The sequence below is a fragment of the Sorghum bicolor genome, chromosome 4 (assembly GCF_000003195.3).
Source record: "Sorghum bicolor cultivar BTx623 chromosome 4, Sorghum_bicolor_NCBIv3, whole genome shotgun sequence".
NCBI classification, from domain to species: Eukaryota; Viridiplantae; Streptophyta; class Magnoliopsida; order Poales; family Poaceae; genus Sorghum; species Sorghum bicolor.
Window position 1 is genome coordinate 16,505,474 of NC_012873.2, and position 13,099 is coordinate 16,518,572.

A 13,099-nucleotide genomic window follows, 5' to 3' on the forward strand; every position below is an offset into this window, starting at 1 on the left:
TACCGTTTAGCGTTTAGGAAAACATTGACTGTAGCATTTCGTTTTTATTTGACAAACATTGTCCAATCACGGAGTAACTAGGCTCAAAAGATTCATCTCACAAATTACAGGTAATCTGTGCAGTTAGTTTTTATTTTCGTCTATATTTAATGCTCCATGCATGCGACTAAAGATTCGATGTGACATAGAATCTTGAAAATTTTTACGAACTAAACAAGACCCAAGTTAGCAAACACGTCCAAACTTACCCACATGCACCAACTTCTTGTTCTCTCCCTCCCCCCTCAAGCATAGCTTATTGCTATTGATTCGATGATTTCCATAGGGCACGGTCAGCGAGAGTTAATTATTAATGACAAATAGACTAGTAATGGAAATGATCTTTTTATTTCTGTGGCTTCCGCCTACTATTCACAGAGGCCGATTAGTTCGTTCTATTTTGATATTCAGAACCACTCGGATGACTCACCAAAGCAAAGGAAAACCTGCCCCACCCCAACTGGGCATGACCCGTAGCGGGAGTCGGGAAACAACACAGACCCCGCACCAACTTTGGCACGGCCCAACCCAAGGCCGCCGAAGCTCCCGTTCTCTTCCCCCCCCACCCAAATCGATCGCCATCCGCCGTTGTCTGCCGGCCTCTAAACCCTACATCCTCCTTGCGGTGCTGCCACCCCCCTCTCCGAGTTTCGGCTGCTCGCTCGTGTTCCCCGATCGGGTTCCTCCGTGGTCGCTCAGCAATGGAGGAGATGAGGGATATGGCACAATCAACCCTGGCGGTGGCGTCCGCGGCCGTGATCTCATTGGTGCTCGGCGACGACAACCTCCTCGGCGAGATCCTCCTCCGCCTAGGGTTCGCCACCGACCTCGTCCGCGCCGCCGCCGTCTGTAGGCGTTGGCTCCGCGCCGCGTCCGACCCCGTCTTCCTCCGCCGCTTCCGCGACCTCCACCCGCCCCGCCTCCACGGATTCTACATCGACAGCTATCCGAATCCGACCCTAAAACGGAGGTTTTACGCTGAATTTGTGCCGATGCAGCCTCAGCCCCCAGAGCTCGCCGCCGTCCTCCGCCGGGGGCGCTTCAGCTTGGACACCTACGACAGCCAATCCACGCGCGTCCTGGACTGCCGGAACGGCAGAGTCATCGTCAGCTTGTTTTGCGGCGGAGACTTCAAACGCGGAGTGCACAGCCCGCTCCATCCAGCGAGAGACTTGGTTATCTTCCCGCAGCTCCCAAAGAAGGATGTCCCTGACAGTGACAGTTACAGCAGCAAAATCCGTATCTTCTATGAGATCCTCTCTAAAGAAAGTGTTGATGGGCTGTCCTACTTCGCGGTCTCATTGGATTATTGTGTCAATGAAGAGAAAGCTACAACGTGTGTATATAGGCTGCAAGATAATGCCTGGAGAATGCAAACTTCAGCTACAACACAGATTTCCGGATTGCAAGGGTCGTCGTTGAAGCAATTGAGCATTTTCCTTGCTGAAGATAAAATCTACATGGGGATTACTATGCACAACATTCTTGTTTTGGATTTGACATCCTCAACCTTCTCCACAATCAAGTTCCCTGACAAGATGTCATTTGATGGACAAATCATATTGTCTCGGGCCAATGGCGCTGGGATTTATCTTAGCCATGTCAAGGACCTCCAACTTTGCATCTGGCTGCACATGGATTGCAATGGCAGCATAGGAGACTGGTTGCTGGTTGATACCATTTCTTTGCATGATTTGTGTGCTAATCTGAAAATATCGAATAGCAGCACCACTGAAGATGGGGATGACCCTGATAATGGGGATGACCTTGATGCTTATGTACATATGGTGGGGGGCAATGCAGAGTATGTATTCCTGGAGATGGATCGATATATTCTCTATTTGGATGTTAGGAGCAGGGCACTGCACAAGGTGCACACCGTGACAGAAAAGAATACATTGATTTCTTTTATTCATCCCTTTATGATGACCTGGCCTCCTGTATTTCCTGCACTGCAAGAATGATTGCACGAGGTTTGTCTTCTATGAACTGCATAGTGCTATAGTGTAGGGTAATGTTTTGCAATTTGCATTGTGGTAATGTGTTATCTTGTCCTTATAGGGCATCATCATAATCTGTTAGCTGTAGAATGATTGTAGTTTATTTTAGGTACATGATTTGTACCTTAGGCTGTTTTGTCGTGTGCTTACTTAGCAACAATTTTAGTGCCTTTCCTGAACTATAAATATTAAAATCTTTTGCTGTGATCATTGTCAAAGCTATTTACGTGAGTTAACCAGGAGGATGATTTTTCATGTTTTTATTTACTTCTTAGCCAAGAATATCATGTGCACATAATCAATGTAAAGATGAAATTTGACAGATTTTTGGGTTCCCACCTTTATTTACAGTACTCCCTCCATCCCTTAAAAAATTTTGTTATGGAGGTTTGTATAGTTTTGGCAAAGGAATTCGTTCTAGCTGGTTTACCATAACTAAGATGAGTTTTCCCTGTGGCCTTGCATGCAGTCATTAATGCGGCCTCCTTTGTTTCCTGTGCGTGCAGTCATTATTGCGGCCTCCTTCGTTTCCCGTGCATGCAAAAATCGCCGCACAGTCATTAATGTGGCCTTTTCGTTTCCAGCGGATGCAAAAATCACCTAAAAAATGAATGAGCGAGGAATCGAACCACGCCTGCTCGCCTAAGAGGGACCTCGGTAACCAACAGGGTTCAGATGGATATTTGTTTAATGGATAGCCAATATGCTATTTAATAAAGGCAAACAGGAAAAAATAGACCCTAATTAATCACTCCTTGGTATCCTAAATCATGTCCAAAACGAACTTATTTTTGGGATGGAGGGAGTATTATTATACTGCTAATTGGCAGGTGAGCAACAAATGAATAGTACAGGAAAGAAAAAAAATTCTGGAGATCTATAATATCAACAATACGAATTACGACATTCACATTGTTTTCTCCCAGTATTTTCAGACATATAAGTTACTCAAGGCTTTCAATGTTTTTCCATCATAGCAGTTAATCAAAGCTGATAAAGAGCTATATTGCATGGTAAATGACGAGAGGCATAACTCGTGTTAGTTGAGGTCGCGCACTTGCAACATGCAATTTAGTTTGTGAAAATTCATGGATATAGTGTGGATTGAGGTAGTAGTGATATAGCTTACCAAAGCCTGTTATATTTCACACTTCACAGTAAGTTACCATAGATGAAGTTGTGCAGATTTTTGTATTATTCACTTATTCAGTATATATGATACTGACCAAAGGCTACGGCGATCCATGGAAAAGAACAAACTGCGTTGTTTTCTAATCACAGATTGCAGTATTTGCGATGCTAATTTTTTGCCGCTAGCTAAAAGTGACTTTCTGCCAACTTTTGTCTTCCTTCTTGATCACATGGGACCAAGTTCACTAGCTCATTGGCTCTTGTCTAGCTCATAGTTATGTCCTTAAGTTGTTGCTGGAGTTTTCATATGCTCATTCAGTCATTCTCCACATGGTGTGCCTGTTTTGGAATTTGTTGTGTAAGAACTATATTTACCTGATGTTCTCATGTTAATTATTGTTGAATGGAAATGCCATATATGAGAACGGAGATTTTTAAGAATTAAGATTGAAATTGATAGGGAACAAATATGATGTTCAATTCTCTGCAATGTATCAACGGTTTGACATTGCTAATCACAATTTGCTATTATAAGAATGTAATCCTTTTCATCTTGAAGTAATATTATGATGGTTGTTAAGGTAGATATTCTACTAACATTTGCATGCTGCTAGGTAAGGGGCACTTCAACGTTTAAATGGAGGTGGCATGAGAATCTTCAGAAAGAGAGGCAACAGATGAATTGCTGATTTGTCGGTTGCAGTAGTGCCAATTACTATATAATAATAGGAGTGCCGTATGTAATGTGACTTGAGGGCAAGAGGTTGACTTATGTAATGTGACTTGAGGGCAAGAGGTTGACTTAATTAGCTGTTTTACATACCTGCATTTATGTTTGAAGTTTTATCAGGACTGAAGGCCAGAGTGTACAATGTTGGTTTATGCTCGTAGTGTTTTCAGACCAATAGTTGGTTTATTTATGTTCGTTTTGTGTTCTGTTCTAGTGCATAGGTCCAGATCAAGTTTTGGTTATCCAATGGTTATATATGTGCCAGCTCATGTGAAATACAGTGCTGCACAGGCTATCAGCTAGGTATGCCAGACATGTCTGAGGGTTATATGATGCAAGCTCATGTGAAATTGAGTTCAAGAATGTCTGTCCAAGTATTGCTCCTGCAGAACAGATTATATTGTGTGCTGTTTGTTTAAAGAACAACAGTTCATTAAAGCACAACAGTATGATGTTTGGATGTGCAATGTACTTAGGGCACTCACAATGCATACTCTATCATAGAGTCTAAAGTTATTTATTACCTCGAATAATGTGGACTTAGAGTCTAAATAAGACTTGGAGTCTTATTGTTTCTACCTCTTTCTTCAATAAATATGCTGCCACATCAGCAAAATACCATAAAAAATATATAATTAATTTGTCTTGGACTCTGTGATAGAGTCTTGCATTGGGAGTGCCCTTATCACCTGCTGAGACGTTCACTGATTATGGATATCTTGCCTGGTGAAGCTCATAGGGCGGCAGCTCTGTGCGAAGAAAGCAATTAGGCGAAGAGCATCTCCGGGCTACCTAAACAGTCTCTCTTACGCTTGTATTTGAGTAGCGGAGGAAAAAAACACCTATTTACCCTCTACTCTATATATTTTAGTGGAGCAAAAGAAAACCATCTCCAACTGGATGCCTTGCCCTTCGGATCTCCAACAAGCTATCTATTTGGTCCATCGATTTGTTGCTACCTAAATTCTCTCTATGCTATCTATTTCTATATTCTCTTTATTTTTATTTCGAGTAGTGGAGCAAAAAGCCTACTTTCATGAAGAAATGTACTTCTAGATTAGATGATGGACTCGTCTCTTCTATTCAAAAATGAGTTATGAATTTGTCCCTTTCCAAAGATGTCATCGGTTGCCTTGCTCACGCGGTCTCTCATCCCGTATATTGTCAGCGCCATTGAGCTACATCCGCTCTCCTTTGAGGAAGCCTCATCTGACTTTGCTCTGGTTGAGATCCGTCGAGCTTCACGAAGTCTGTCCCACACCGAGATCCCATAGCAGGAGGAAGTTTGGTGCTAGCCGCACTTGTCTTCACATCATTAATCTGGGGGTGGCGATAGTTGTAGACGCCGTTGACCATGTTAGGCGGGGGCGGTGGCAGCAAATGGGGGCAAGGGTGGTTATGGTGGCAGCGAACAAGGCTGAAGGCATGAATGTCGCCATGTGTTGACAAGGTGGGCGTGATGGTCACGGACTAGCGTTAGACGCGAGGTGCAAGACTGGAAGATAGAAGAGAAAGACGCTAATATTTAAGTCTCACCTAATGGTAGTCTAACAGAGATAAAAGAGTGACAAGTTCCTCCGATCTCCATCCCTTCTACCAGATATGTAATAGGGAAAAGACCTATCTCTCATATTGAACATAGGGATATGTTCATCCCGTTGTGACTTGATCTATATCACCTCATTCTAGAATCGAACACACTTCAAATGAATCTAACAAATGTGTTTAGTTTTGACTGATAATGTCCTTGGAAGGAATTCAACACAAAACTTTGGCAAAAGTTTATCGTGGAGTCGGCCCAACACGATACAAACGCTGGACACCTGGCACACCAGTCCAGTACTCCAACGGTCGTCCAAGCAAGAGTCCAAGAGGCCTCCACTCAAGTCCCAACCGAGTCGTCCCGCATCAGACGGACCCTTCCCATTCCCCGTTCCCCACCGCCACCTAAACCCTAGCTGCGAGCGATGGCCCGCAAGCGCCGTGCGCCGCCGCCGCCGCCGCCGCCGCCTCCTCCGCCGCCGCAGGAGGAGTCGTCCTCCGAGGAATCTGGCTCCGAAGAGTTGGAGGAGACTCCTCGCCTCCCCGCGCACCGTAGGTCCGCGCAGGCCGCGGCCAACAACGCCGACTCGTCGGAGGCGGGTTCGGAATCCGACACCGATGTCCAAGCGTTCCAGATGCGGCAGGTGCCCCGCTCCTCCACCAAGCATTCGCACCCGGCGCCCCAGCCGGAATCCGGTGGCGAAGAGGAGGAGGAGGGCGAGTCGTCGGAGTCGGAGCCCGAGAACCCGGTGCCTGTGGTTCAGAAGAAGAGGCCCGCCTCGGATCCTGCTCCTACCGGGAAGGCGAAAAGGGCCAAGGCCGGGGAGGAGAAGGCTGTGGCGGGGGCTGAGGCTTCCCCTCCTCCTGCTAAGGCGAAGAAGGGCAAGGCCGAGCTAGAGAAGCCGGCGCCTGAGGCCAGTCCAGCAGGAAAGGCAAAGAAGGGCAAAGCTGAGCTAGAGAAACCGGCGCCTGATGCCAGTCCAGCAGGAAAGGCGAAGAAGGGCAAGGCAGAGAAGGCAGCTCCTGAGGCCACACCCACAGGCCTTGTGCGCTGGGGGAAAGATGATGAGAAGAAGATCTTGGAGGCCCTTGCGGCGCATGTCAAGAGTGAGGGCGTGCTGCCAAAGACTGATTTACTTCTTGCTAGTGTTCGTGACCGCCTTGTCAGGAAGAGCTGCACCTACTCAGATATCTATGAGAAGGTGCGAAGGCTAAAGGACCGGTACGAGAAAGCAGTGAGCACGGGCATTGTGCCAAGTACACCAGATGGACTCCAGATGTATAATCTCTCAGAAGAAGTCTGGGGAGAGAAAGCAAGGGAGGCTGCTGCTGCTGTTACGTCTCAGAAGGGTGGTGCTGTTACAAAGGGTAAGAAGGGGCAGGCTAACAAAGAGAAGATGGATGGAAATGCAAAGGGCGGTGTGGCAAAGGAGGCTGCCCCCAGTACTGCCAATCAATGTGGTGATTCTCAGCAAGGAAGTAAGAAGGGGCAGCCCAGGTTGTCAGAGGAGGCTACCACCACTGCCTACCCAAGGAAGAGTAAGAAGCAGGAAAGTCACAATGAGGAATTGAACAAAGATGGTGGTCATCTGGCCAAGGGCAAGAAGGGGAAAACTGACAAAGGGAAGATGGACAGAGATACAGACAGTGTGACACCAGAGGAAACCATAAATGCAAATCAGAATGGTGGCACTCTGATTAGGGATAAGGAAGGAGAAATAAAGGACCAGGAAACAGAAGGAGATGCTAATGTGCAAGGTGTGCGCAGAGGTTTTGATGAACTGCAGAAGTTGTATTCCAACCTTGCTGTTTATGTGGAGGAGATTGAGGCCCATCATCCATGTGGGGAGACTCTGAAGAGAGCATTTGGATCCATTGCTGATGAGAGGGCAGAAGGTCTGGAATCCAAGATCAAGAAGCAAAGAGTAGCAGAGGCGAAGGCGAAGGTCCGTCAAGGGGACATAAAGAAGGAGGTTCTTAATTTGTTGCTCAGCTTAGTGGACTAAGCCTTTCTGGATTAATGTGGTAATATAACATTCTACTTGAGTTATTATGTTTCCTCTTGATGTCAGGTGTACTATTATTGCTAAATTTGTAGAATTCATGGGTCTAAAGCTTGGATTTCACATCTGAAACAATGAACGAAATGTTATATTCGTCCGCAGTAAAATTTGACATATATGCAATGAAAAATTGATCTAACTTTATCACATATCTCTAGAATTAGCCGCATGAAGCATGCAGATTTGTGGGAGTTTCATTTCACATGTGTGAAGCTGCACTTGTCTAGTGACTACAGTGGAAGCCAAATTTGTCACAGATGGTACAAGAGGCACAAGATTGATGTAGCATCTCATGAATTCTGTTCTTATTTAAATATTTAGATTAGATTCACCTTTAGTCTAATGTGTAGTTCTTCACTAGATTGAAACTAATAAATGTTGTGTAGTTTTTTTTGGTTAAAGGAACAATCAAGGAGTTGGTAATTTCTACGTACATCCGATGTTGACTAGTAATTCTTTCTTAGATGACTCTGGTAATTGTTCAAAGTATTAGCCAGTGTATCTAGAATTCTAGATGAATTTGTAGTGTAGAATTGATAGTTCTTGTAGTGTAAAATTTCCTAATAGGTTCTACTGTATTTAGATTTAACCCAGGATCAGGAATAATCAGTTTGGAGTTGGTACTAGCTACATATGTACGATGTCAACTAGTAATCCTTTCTTAAATGGCTCTGGCTCTAGATGAATTTTTAGTGTAGAAATGATAGCTCCTTGTAAATTTGATTCCCATTACTTACACTGATGTCACTGGCATAAACATTTGGACATATGTTTCACCTTGAAAGTAGCTTGTATCACAGTAGATGATCAGTTTGGTGGATTTATTACCTATTAGAGATCGATTTCAAATGATAGTTTATAATGGGCAACAATTAATGTTGTTAGTAGTTGATCACTAAGATATTAGTTTTGTTGGAGGGACTTGAGTTCTCAACTGCAGTGGATAAAAAATCTCTGCTCAGAATTATTGCCCAAACTGGGAACTTAGACATGAATAAAATTTTGAGGTTCAGTGCAGAGATGTGTTCTGAGCCTCTTCCAATATGGGGGTCTTAACACATAAATGATTTATGAACTTAATTTGTTTTTGTGATATCATTGTAATTTGTTACACGTAGAAGATAATAAATAACTTAATCTCCTGATCCTTTTTTAAGGACTCATCGTTTGGGACCAACTTGAGGCTACATAAAAAAAGGATCCAACTCAATATTACATCTAAATTTTATTCAACCATGTTCTGCTACAATGGATTCATGTAGAACTCTTTATGTAGAGATGCCAATTTAAAATTTATTTTAATGTACATTGCATTTCTGTTTTCTTTTACTTTTTATGTTATTCCATTGTGTATGCGCTTATATGAGTATTGTTCATTGGTTATAATCAGATGGCGGATAGAAGATTCAATCTACAAAAGGCGATTTGTTTTGAATTTATGGGTGAGATGCGAGCAGTGGGCATCTTTTGCAATTTCATGGGGGCGAGGATTAGTGTCTTCTAAGCTACTTAAGCTGTCGATCCTGCTAATCCATTTGAGCTAGTATTTGACTTGAGCATGTGTACTTAATGGGGTGCTAAATTCTTGGAATTTCCTTTTATTGAGTTTTAACTTGAAGTATCTATGTTAGATCCAGCACTCCAGTTAGTGATGCAAGTAGTTTTGTTCTGTTACTGTTCACTAGTAGAATTTTCTGTTTTTAGTGCAGTTTTGGATCAGTTATCTGGGTACTGTGGTTTGTGGCTGGAGTCACAACTGAGAACTGAATATGCGTCAGGAGTTTTCAAACCAGTTTGCTTGAATAGATCTGCGGTTGATTGCCATGCAAATCTGGTTGGTCGATATTCTATTCATATAGCCTTATCTGAACTCTAAATAGCACATCCTGAGTGAGTATAAGCTATATGTAACACAATAGCGATGTTTTTCGTATCTAAGTTGTGCACGCTGAAATGGACTCAATGAGTGGACGGCCAGGAGGAAAGTTGTAGCAATTTTGTTAGTGTGTTTCATTGTGGACATGTTTTTTATAAAGCAAACTACCCTCTAGTTATGATGAATTTTAGTGGCTTTTTTATGTCATGTGCGCATGCTTTTTTTTCAGATCGCAATACGTGCTTCTTTAGATCTCCCTATTGTTTTTTTTTAAAAAAATGAATTAGATGTACCTTTAGTGGCGTGTTCAAAATCTAGCACTTCCATATGCGGACACAACCTGCTCACTCAGCTCTGCAGAATGCTGCAGTGACGTAGTATAATATCACCATGCTCAGGCTAATTTGTTTTTTTGCAAAATGATCATTGTAGCATTTTCGTTTATAATTGATAAATATTATCCATTATGAACTAACTAAGGTCAAATGATTAGTCTTGTAAATTACAGATAAACTGTACAATTAGTTATTTTTTAATGTATATTTAATGTTTTATGTATATGTCGTAAGATTTGATGTGACGAAAAATCTGAAAATTTTTATAAGTTTTTTTTTGGAACTAAACAAGCCTCACTTCACCTATTGGCGTGCTTGGTTTCTTGGTTCTGTACCGTGATGCCTTTGCCTAGCTAGGATACCGAGCGTTGGATGTCAAGCAAACTTTTCTCGGAATGTGTATTGATGAGGTTCAGACGATGTCTAGCAAACTTTTCTCGGAATGTGTGTGGATGAGGTCCAGATGGATGCCATACGAAGGAGGCAAGGATGTAGCAGATCAGCGGATATGTGATGGCGATGCATTCCCGAAGCTCTGTCAAGATAAGTGGAAACTTGCAAGTTTGCATCAGCACCGTCGAAAGCATCAAGATTCAAAAAAAAAAACCATGCTGCTTAAAATATGGCCCGGTTGGGTGTCAGAACGAATCATTAGTTGCGTTGATGCCTCAAATCTGCATCTAAGACAGATTGACGGACAAAACTGCTTCAACTGCCACATGGCCATTATCGATCGGTAAATTATTCCTTCCACCACACCACATTAGCGTTTCTTCTTCCTTGTGCCAATCAATACCTCAACAAGACTGCATCCCCTTGTGTTCTCCCTCCGCGCAATCTCATGTGGCCGGCTGCCATGTCTAATCTAATGGAGGAAGAGCAGAGCTGAACACCCGATCCTTCGCTTTCAGCGCCTGCATGGAGAGTGCAGAACCAACGACAGGATTCAATTCATTCAGATCAAGTCGAAAAACATGCATGAGATGAGAACCATCAAAACGAAATGCATGCGCGGCTTCACATAAAAAAAACTAGTTATGCTTACTTCGTTGTTCCAGTTGGTGCATAGTGTGATGGAGAGCAGCAGCAGCATCTGCACCACCAGGCCGCACATGATGCCCAACCACAGGCCCTGCTCGATCAGCGTACAAACCACCAGCGTTACATTGTAAGCACGACCTCTCGAATTGGAAAATTCAGAGAAGCTAGGCAGAGCAGAGAAACTGTTGAATGAATTGAAACTGTTGAAAAATTTCAAAGAAGCAAAGGCAGGCAGAGTACGTGCCATTCCTCCTAGACGGCAAACGAAGGCGAAGACGAACGCCGACGGGACGCCGGCGAGGTAGTACGCGGCGAGGTTGATGTACGCGCCGGCCTTTTGGCGGCCACAGCCCCGGACAACGCCCGAGAGCACGCTCTGCATGCCGTCGAAGACGAGGGAGACGGCGATGAGGGGCATCATCCTGGCGGTGTAGCGGACCACCTCCTCCTCGTTGCTGTAGGCGTACCCCCACTGGTGGCGCACCAGCACCATGACCACCCCTTCCGACACGCCCGCCGCCAGCGCCAGCACCGCCACCACCCGCGTCGCCAGCCGCGCCGCCCGCGGGTGCCCCGCGCCGAGCTCGTTCGACACACGCGTGCTTACGGCACCACCGAGTCCCAGCGGAACCATGAATGCGAAGCTGTTGGTGTTCAAGCTACAAGCAAAGCAACCACGCACGACGACATCACAAGACGAAACCATGATCATCGAGCAATGGCCGATGAGATGAGATCGAAGTGAAGCTCAGATAGATGGGTATATTTACCAAATGGACAGCACGGCCGTCTCGAGCTTGGGGTTGGGGAGGAGGCCGGAGAACATCACCAGGAACTCGAAGGACCACCACTTCATGCTGCAGTCCACCAGTTCATGACAGTGACAGGAAGAAGCTAGCTAGCACAAGAATTAATGCATCCCGGAAGTGAAAAGTGAAAACTCACCAGACCATGACGGCGGACGGCACGGCGAGCTTGAGGAAGTCGGGGACGCCACGGAACGCCTCGGCGGAGAACCCCGTCCAGCTGTACTTGCAGGACGGCGAGAGGCGGACGTAGAGCGCGAGGAAGGCGAGGTTGGCGAGGTAGGAGATGGCGTTGGCGAGCGCGGCGCCGTTGCTGCCCAGCCCGAGCGCGCGCACCAGCAGCCAGCAGACGGCCGGGTGGCACAGCGCGGTGGCGCCGGAGCTCAGCATCACGGGCACCACCAGGTTCTGCGTCTGCAGGAACCGGACGTGGCACTGCAGCGCCCCGAACAGGAACAGCGCCGGGATCAGCCACCGGATGTAGATCCCTGCCGCCGCCGCGATCTCCGGGTCCTGCCCGCACCAGGCGAGGATCTCGCCGGTGTAGGCCCAGACTACCGACACCGGTATGCTCACCAGAGTGAGCACCACCATGGCTCGCTGCTTGTACACGCTCAGCTGGTAGTACTGCTTCGCTCCGAACGCTTGGCCGCACAGCGTGTCAAGGCTGCACGCCATGCCAGCCTGCCAAGTGCCGAGCATGGACAGAAACGAGCTAGAGAATCAGAGAAACGAGAGAGACGGCGTGCGGGAGATGTGAAGGGATGTTTTCTTCACCGCACCAGCAAGCTGAAGCCCGTGACGCCGGCGAAGGAGGTGGCCAGGGACGCGCTGGCCAGCGCGAGCTCGCCGAGGTGGCCGACGAACATGACGGAGACCATCTGGACCAGGTTCTGCAGGAGGAACCCGACGACGAGCGGCCCGGCAAGGTACAGCTGCTGCTTCGTCTCGCGCACCGCCAACGCCAAGCTCTCCTCCTCCTCCTCCTCCTTGCCTCCTCCTACCCCGTGAAGAAGCTTTTCCGTGGTCGACGGTGCGCTCAGCAGCGGCTCCTCCATGCTTGCCTTCTCTTGCTTTGCTTCACAGTGACAGTGAGTGACAAGCCGAGAAGGCAGCAATGGAGATCCAGCCGGACAGACGGCACTGATCACTGTTGGCCTTGTTATATACTGTACGGATCGACCATATTATTAGTAGTAGTTTGGAGTACTAGGAGCTTGTTTAGTTCGCGAAAATTTTTAGGTTTAACTACTGTAGTATTTTCGTTTGTATTTAGTAATTATTATTCAACCATAAACTAACTAAGTTCAAAAAATTTGTCTTACAAATTATAAGTAAACTATGTAATTAAATATTTTTTTATTTATATTTAATATTTCATACATTAAAAACTTTTGAATTTTTTTAAACTAAAGAAACCCTGTATGTAGCCGTAGGTGCAGCAATATGCAGTAAATAAAAAAGCTGCTCCATTTTGGCCGCCTAACGCCGAAAGGAAAACTGCTTGCGTTAATAAAAGAACCTACTCCTCCCTTC

The 13,099-nt window shown here is 45.6% G+C and overlaps 3 protein-coding genes across 4 annotated transcripts; 2 read left to right on the forward strand and 1 right to left on the reverse strand.

Annotated features, from left to right (window-relative positions):
• LOC8077749 lies at nt 511–4,180 on the forward strand. Of its 2 annotated transcripts, none has more exons than XM_021460545.1 (2): nt 511–2,012; nt 2,546–3,778. In XM_021460545.1, the coding sequence occupies exon 1, from the start codon at nt 741–743 to the stop codon at nt 2,001–2,003; it is 1,263 nt and encodes a 420-aa protein (XP_021316220.1). In that variant the 5' UTR covers nt 511–740; the 3' UTR covers nt 2,004–2,012; nt 2,546–3,778. The 2 variants fall into 2 exon arrangements, with proteins under 2 accessions (XP_021316220.1, XP_002451969.1); XM_002451924.2 differs by lacking the exon at nt 2,546–3,778 and adding an exon at nt 3,785–4,180 and having other exon boundaries at nt 513–2,012.
• On the forward strand, nt 5,789–9,355 carry LOC8081630 (hepatoma-derived growth factor-related protein 2). The gene is made up of 2 exons (XM_002451925.2): nt 5,789–7,467; nt 8,896–9,355. Exon 1 carries the CDS (start codon nt 5,868–5,870, stop codon nt 7,446–7,448), a length of 1,581 nt encoding a protein of 526 aa, XP_002451970.1. The 5' UTR covers nt 5,789–5,867; the 3' UTR covers nt 7,449–7,467; nt 8,896–9,355.
• LOC8081631 (protein DETOXIFICATION 16) lies at nt 10,092–12,710 on the reverse strand. The gene is made up of 6 exons (XM_002453676.2): nt 12,346–12,710; nt 11,703–12,247; nt 11,528–11,614; nt 11,002–11,416; nt 10,762–10,848; nt 10,092–10,630 (listed from the first exon to the last, which is right to left on the reverse strand). Exons 1-6 carry the CDS (start codon nt 12,619–12,621, stop codon nt 10,577–10,579), a joined length of 1,464 nt encoding a protein of 487 aa, XP_002453721.1. The 5' UTR covers nt 12,622–12,710; the 3' UTR covers nt 10,092–10,576.

Coding starts and splice junctions, on each gene's coding strand:
- LOC8077749 (XM_021460545.1), top strand. CDS start 741: ATGGAGGAGATGAGGGATATGGCACAATCAACCCTGGCGGTGGCGTCC.
- LOC8081630 (XM_002451925.2), top strand. CDS start 5,868: ATGGCCCGCAAGCGCCGTGCGCCGCCGCCGCCGCCGCCGCCGCCTCCT.
- LOC8081631 (XM_002453676.2), bottom strand. CDS start 12,621: ATGGAGGAGCCGCTGCTGAGCGCACCGTCGACCACGGAAAAGCTTCTT. Junction 11,615..11,702: donor CCGTCCGCCGTCATGGTCTG/GTGAGTTTTCAC, acceptor GGTGGACTGCAG/CATGAAGTGGTGGTCCTTCG. Junction 10,849..11,001: donor TTTGCCGTCTAGGAGGAATG/GCACGTACTCTG, acceptor CTGATCGAGCAG/GGCCTGTGGTTGGGCATCAT.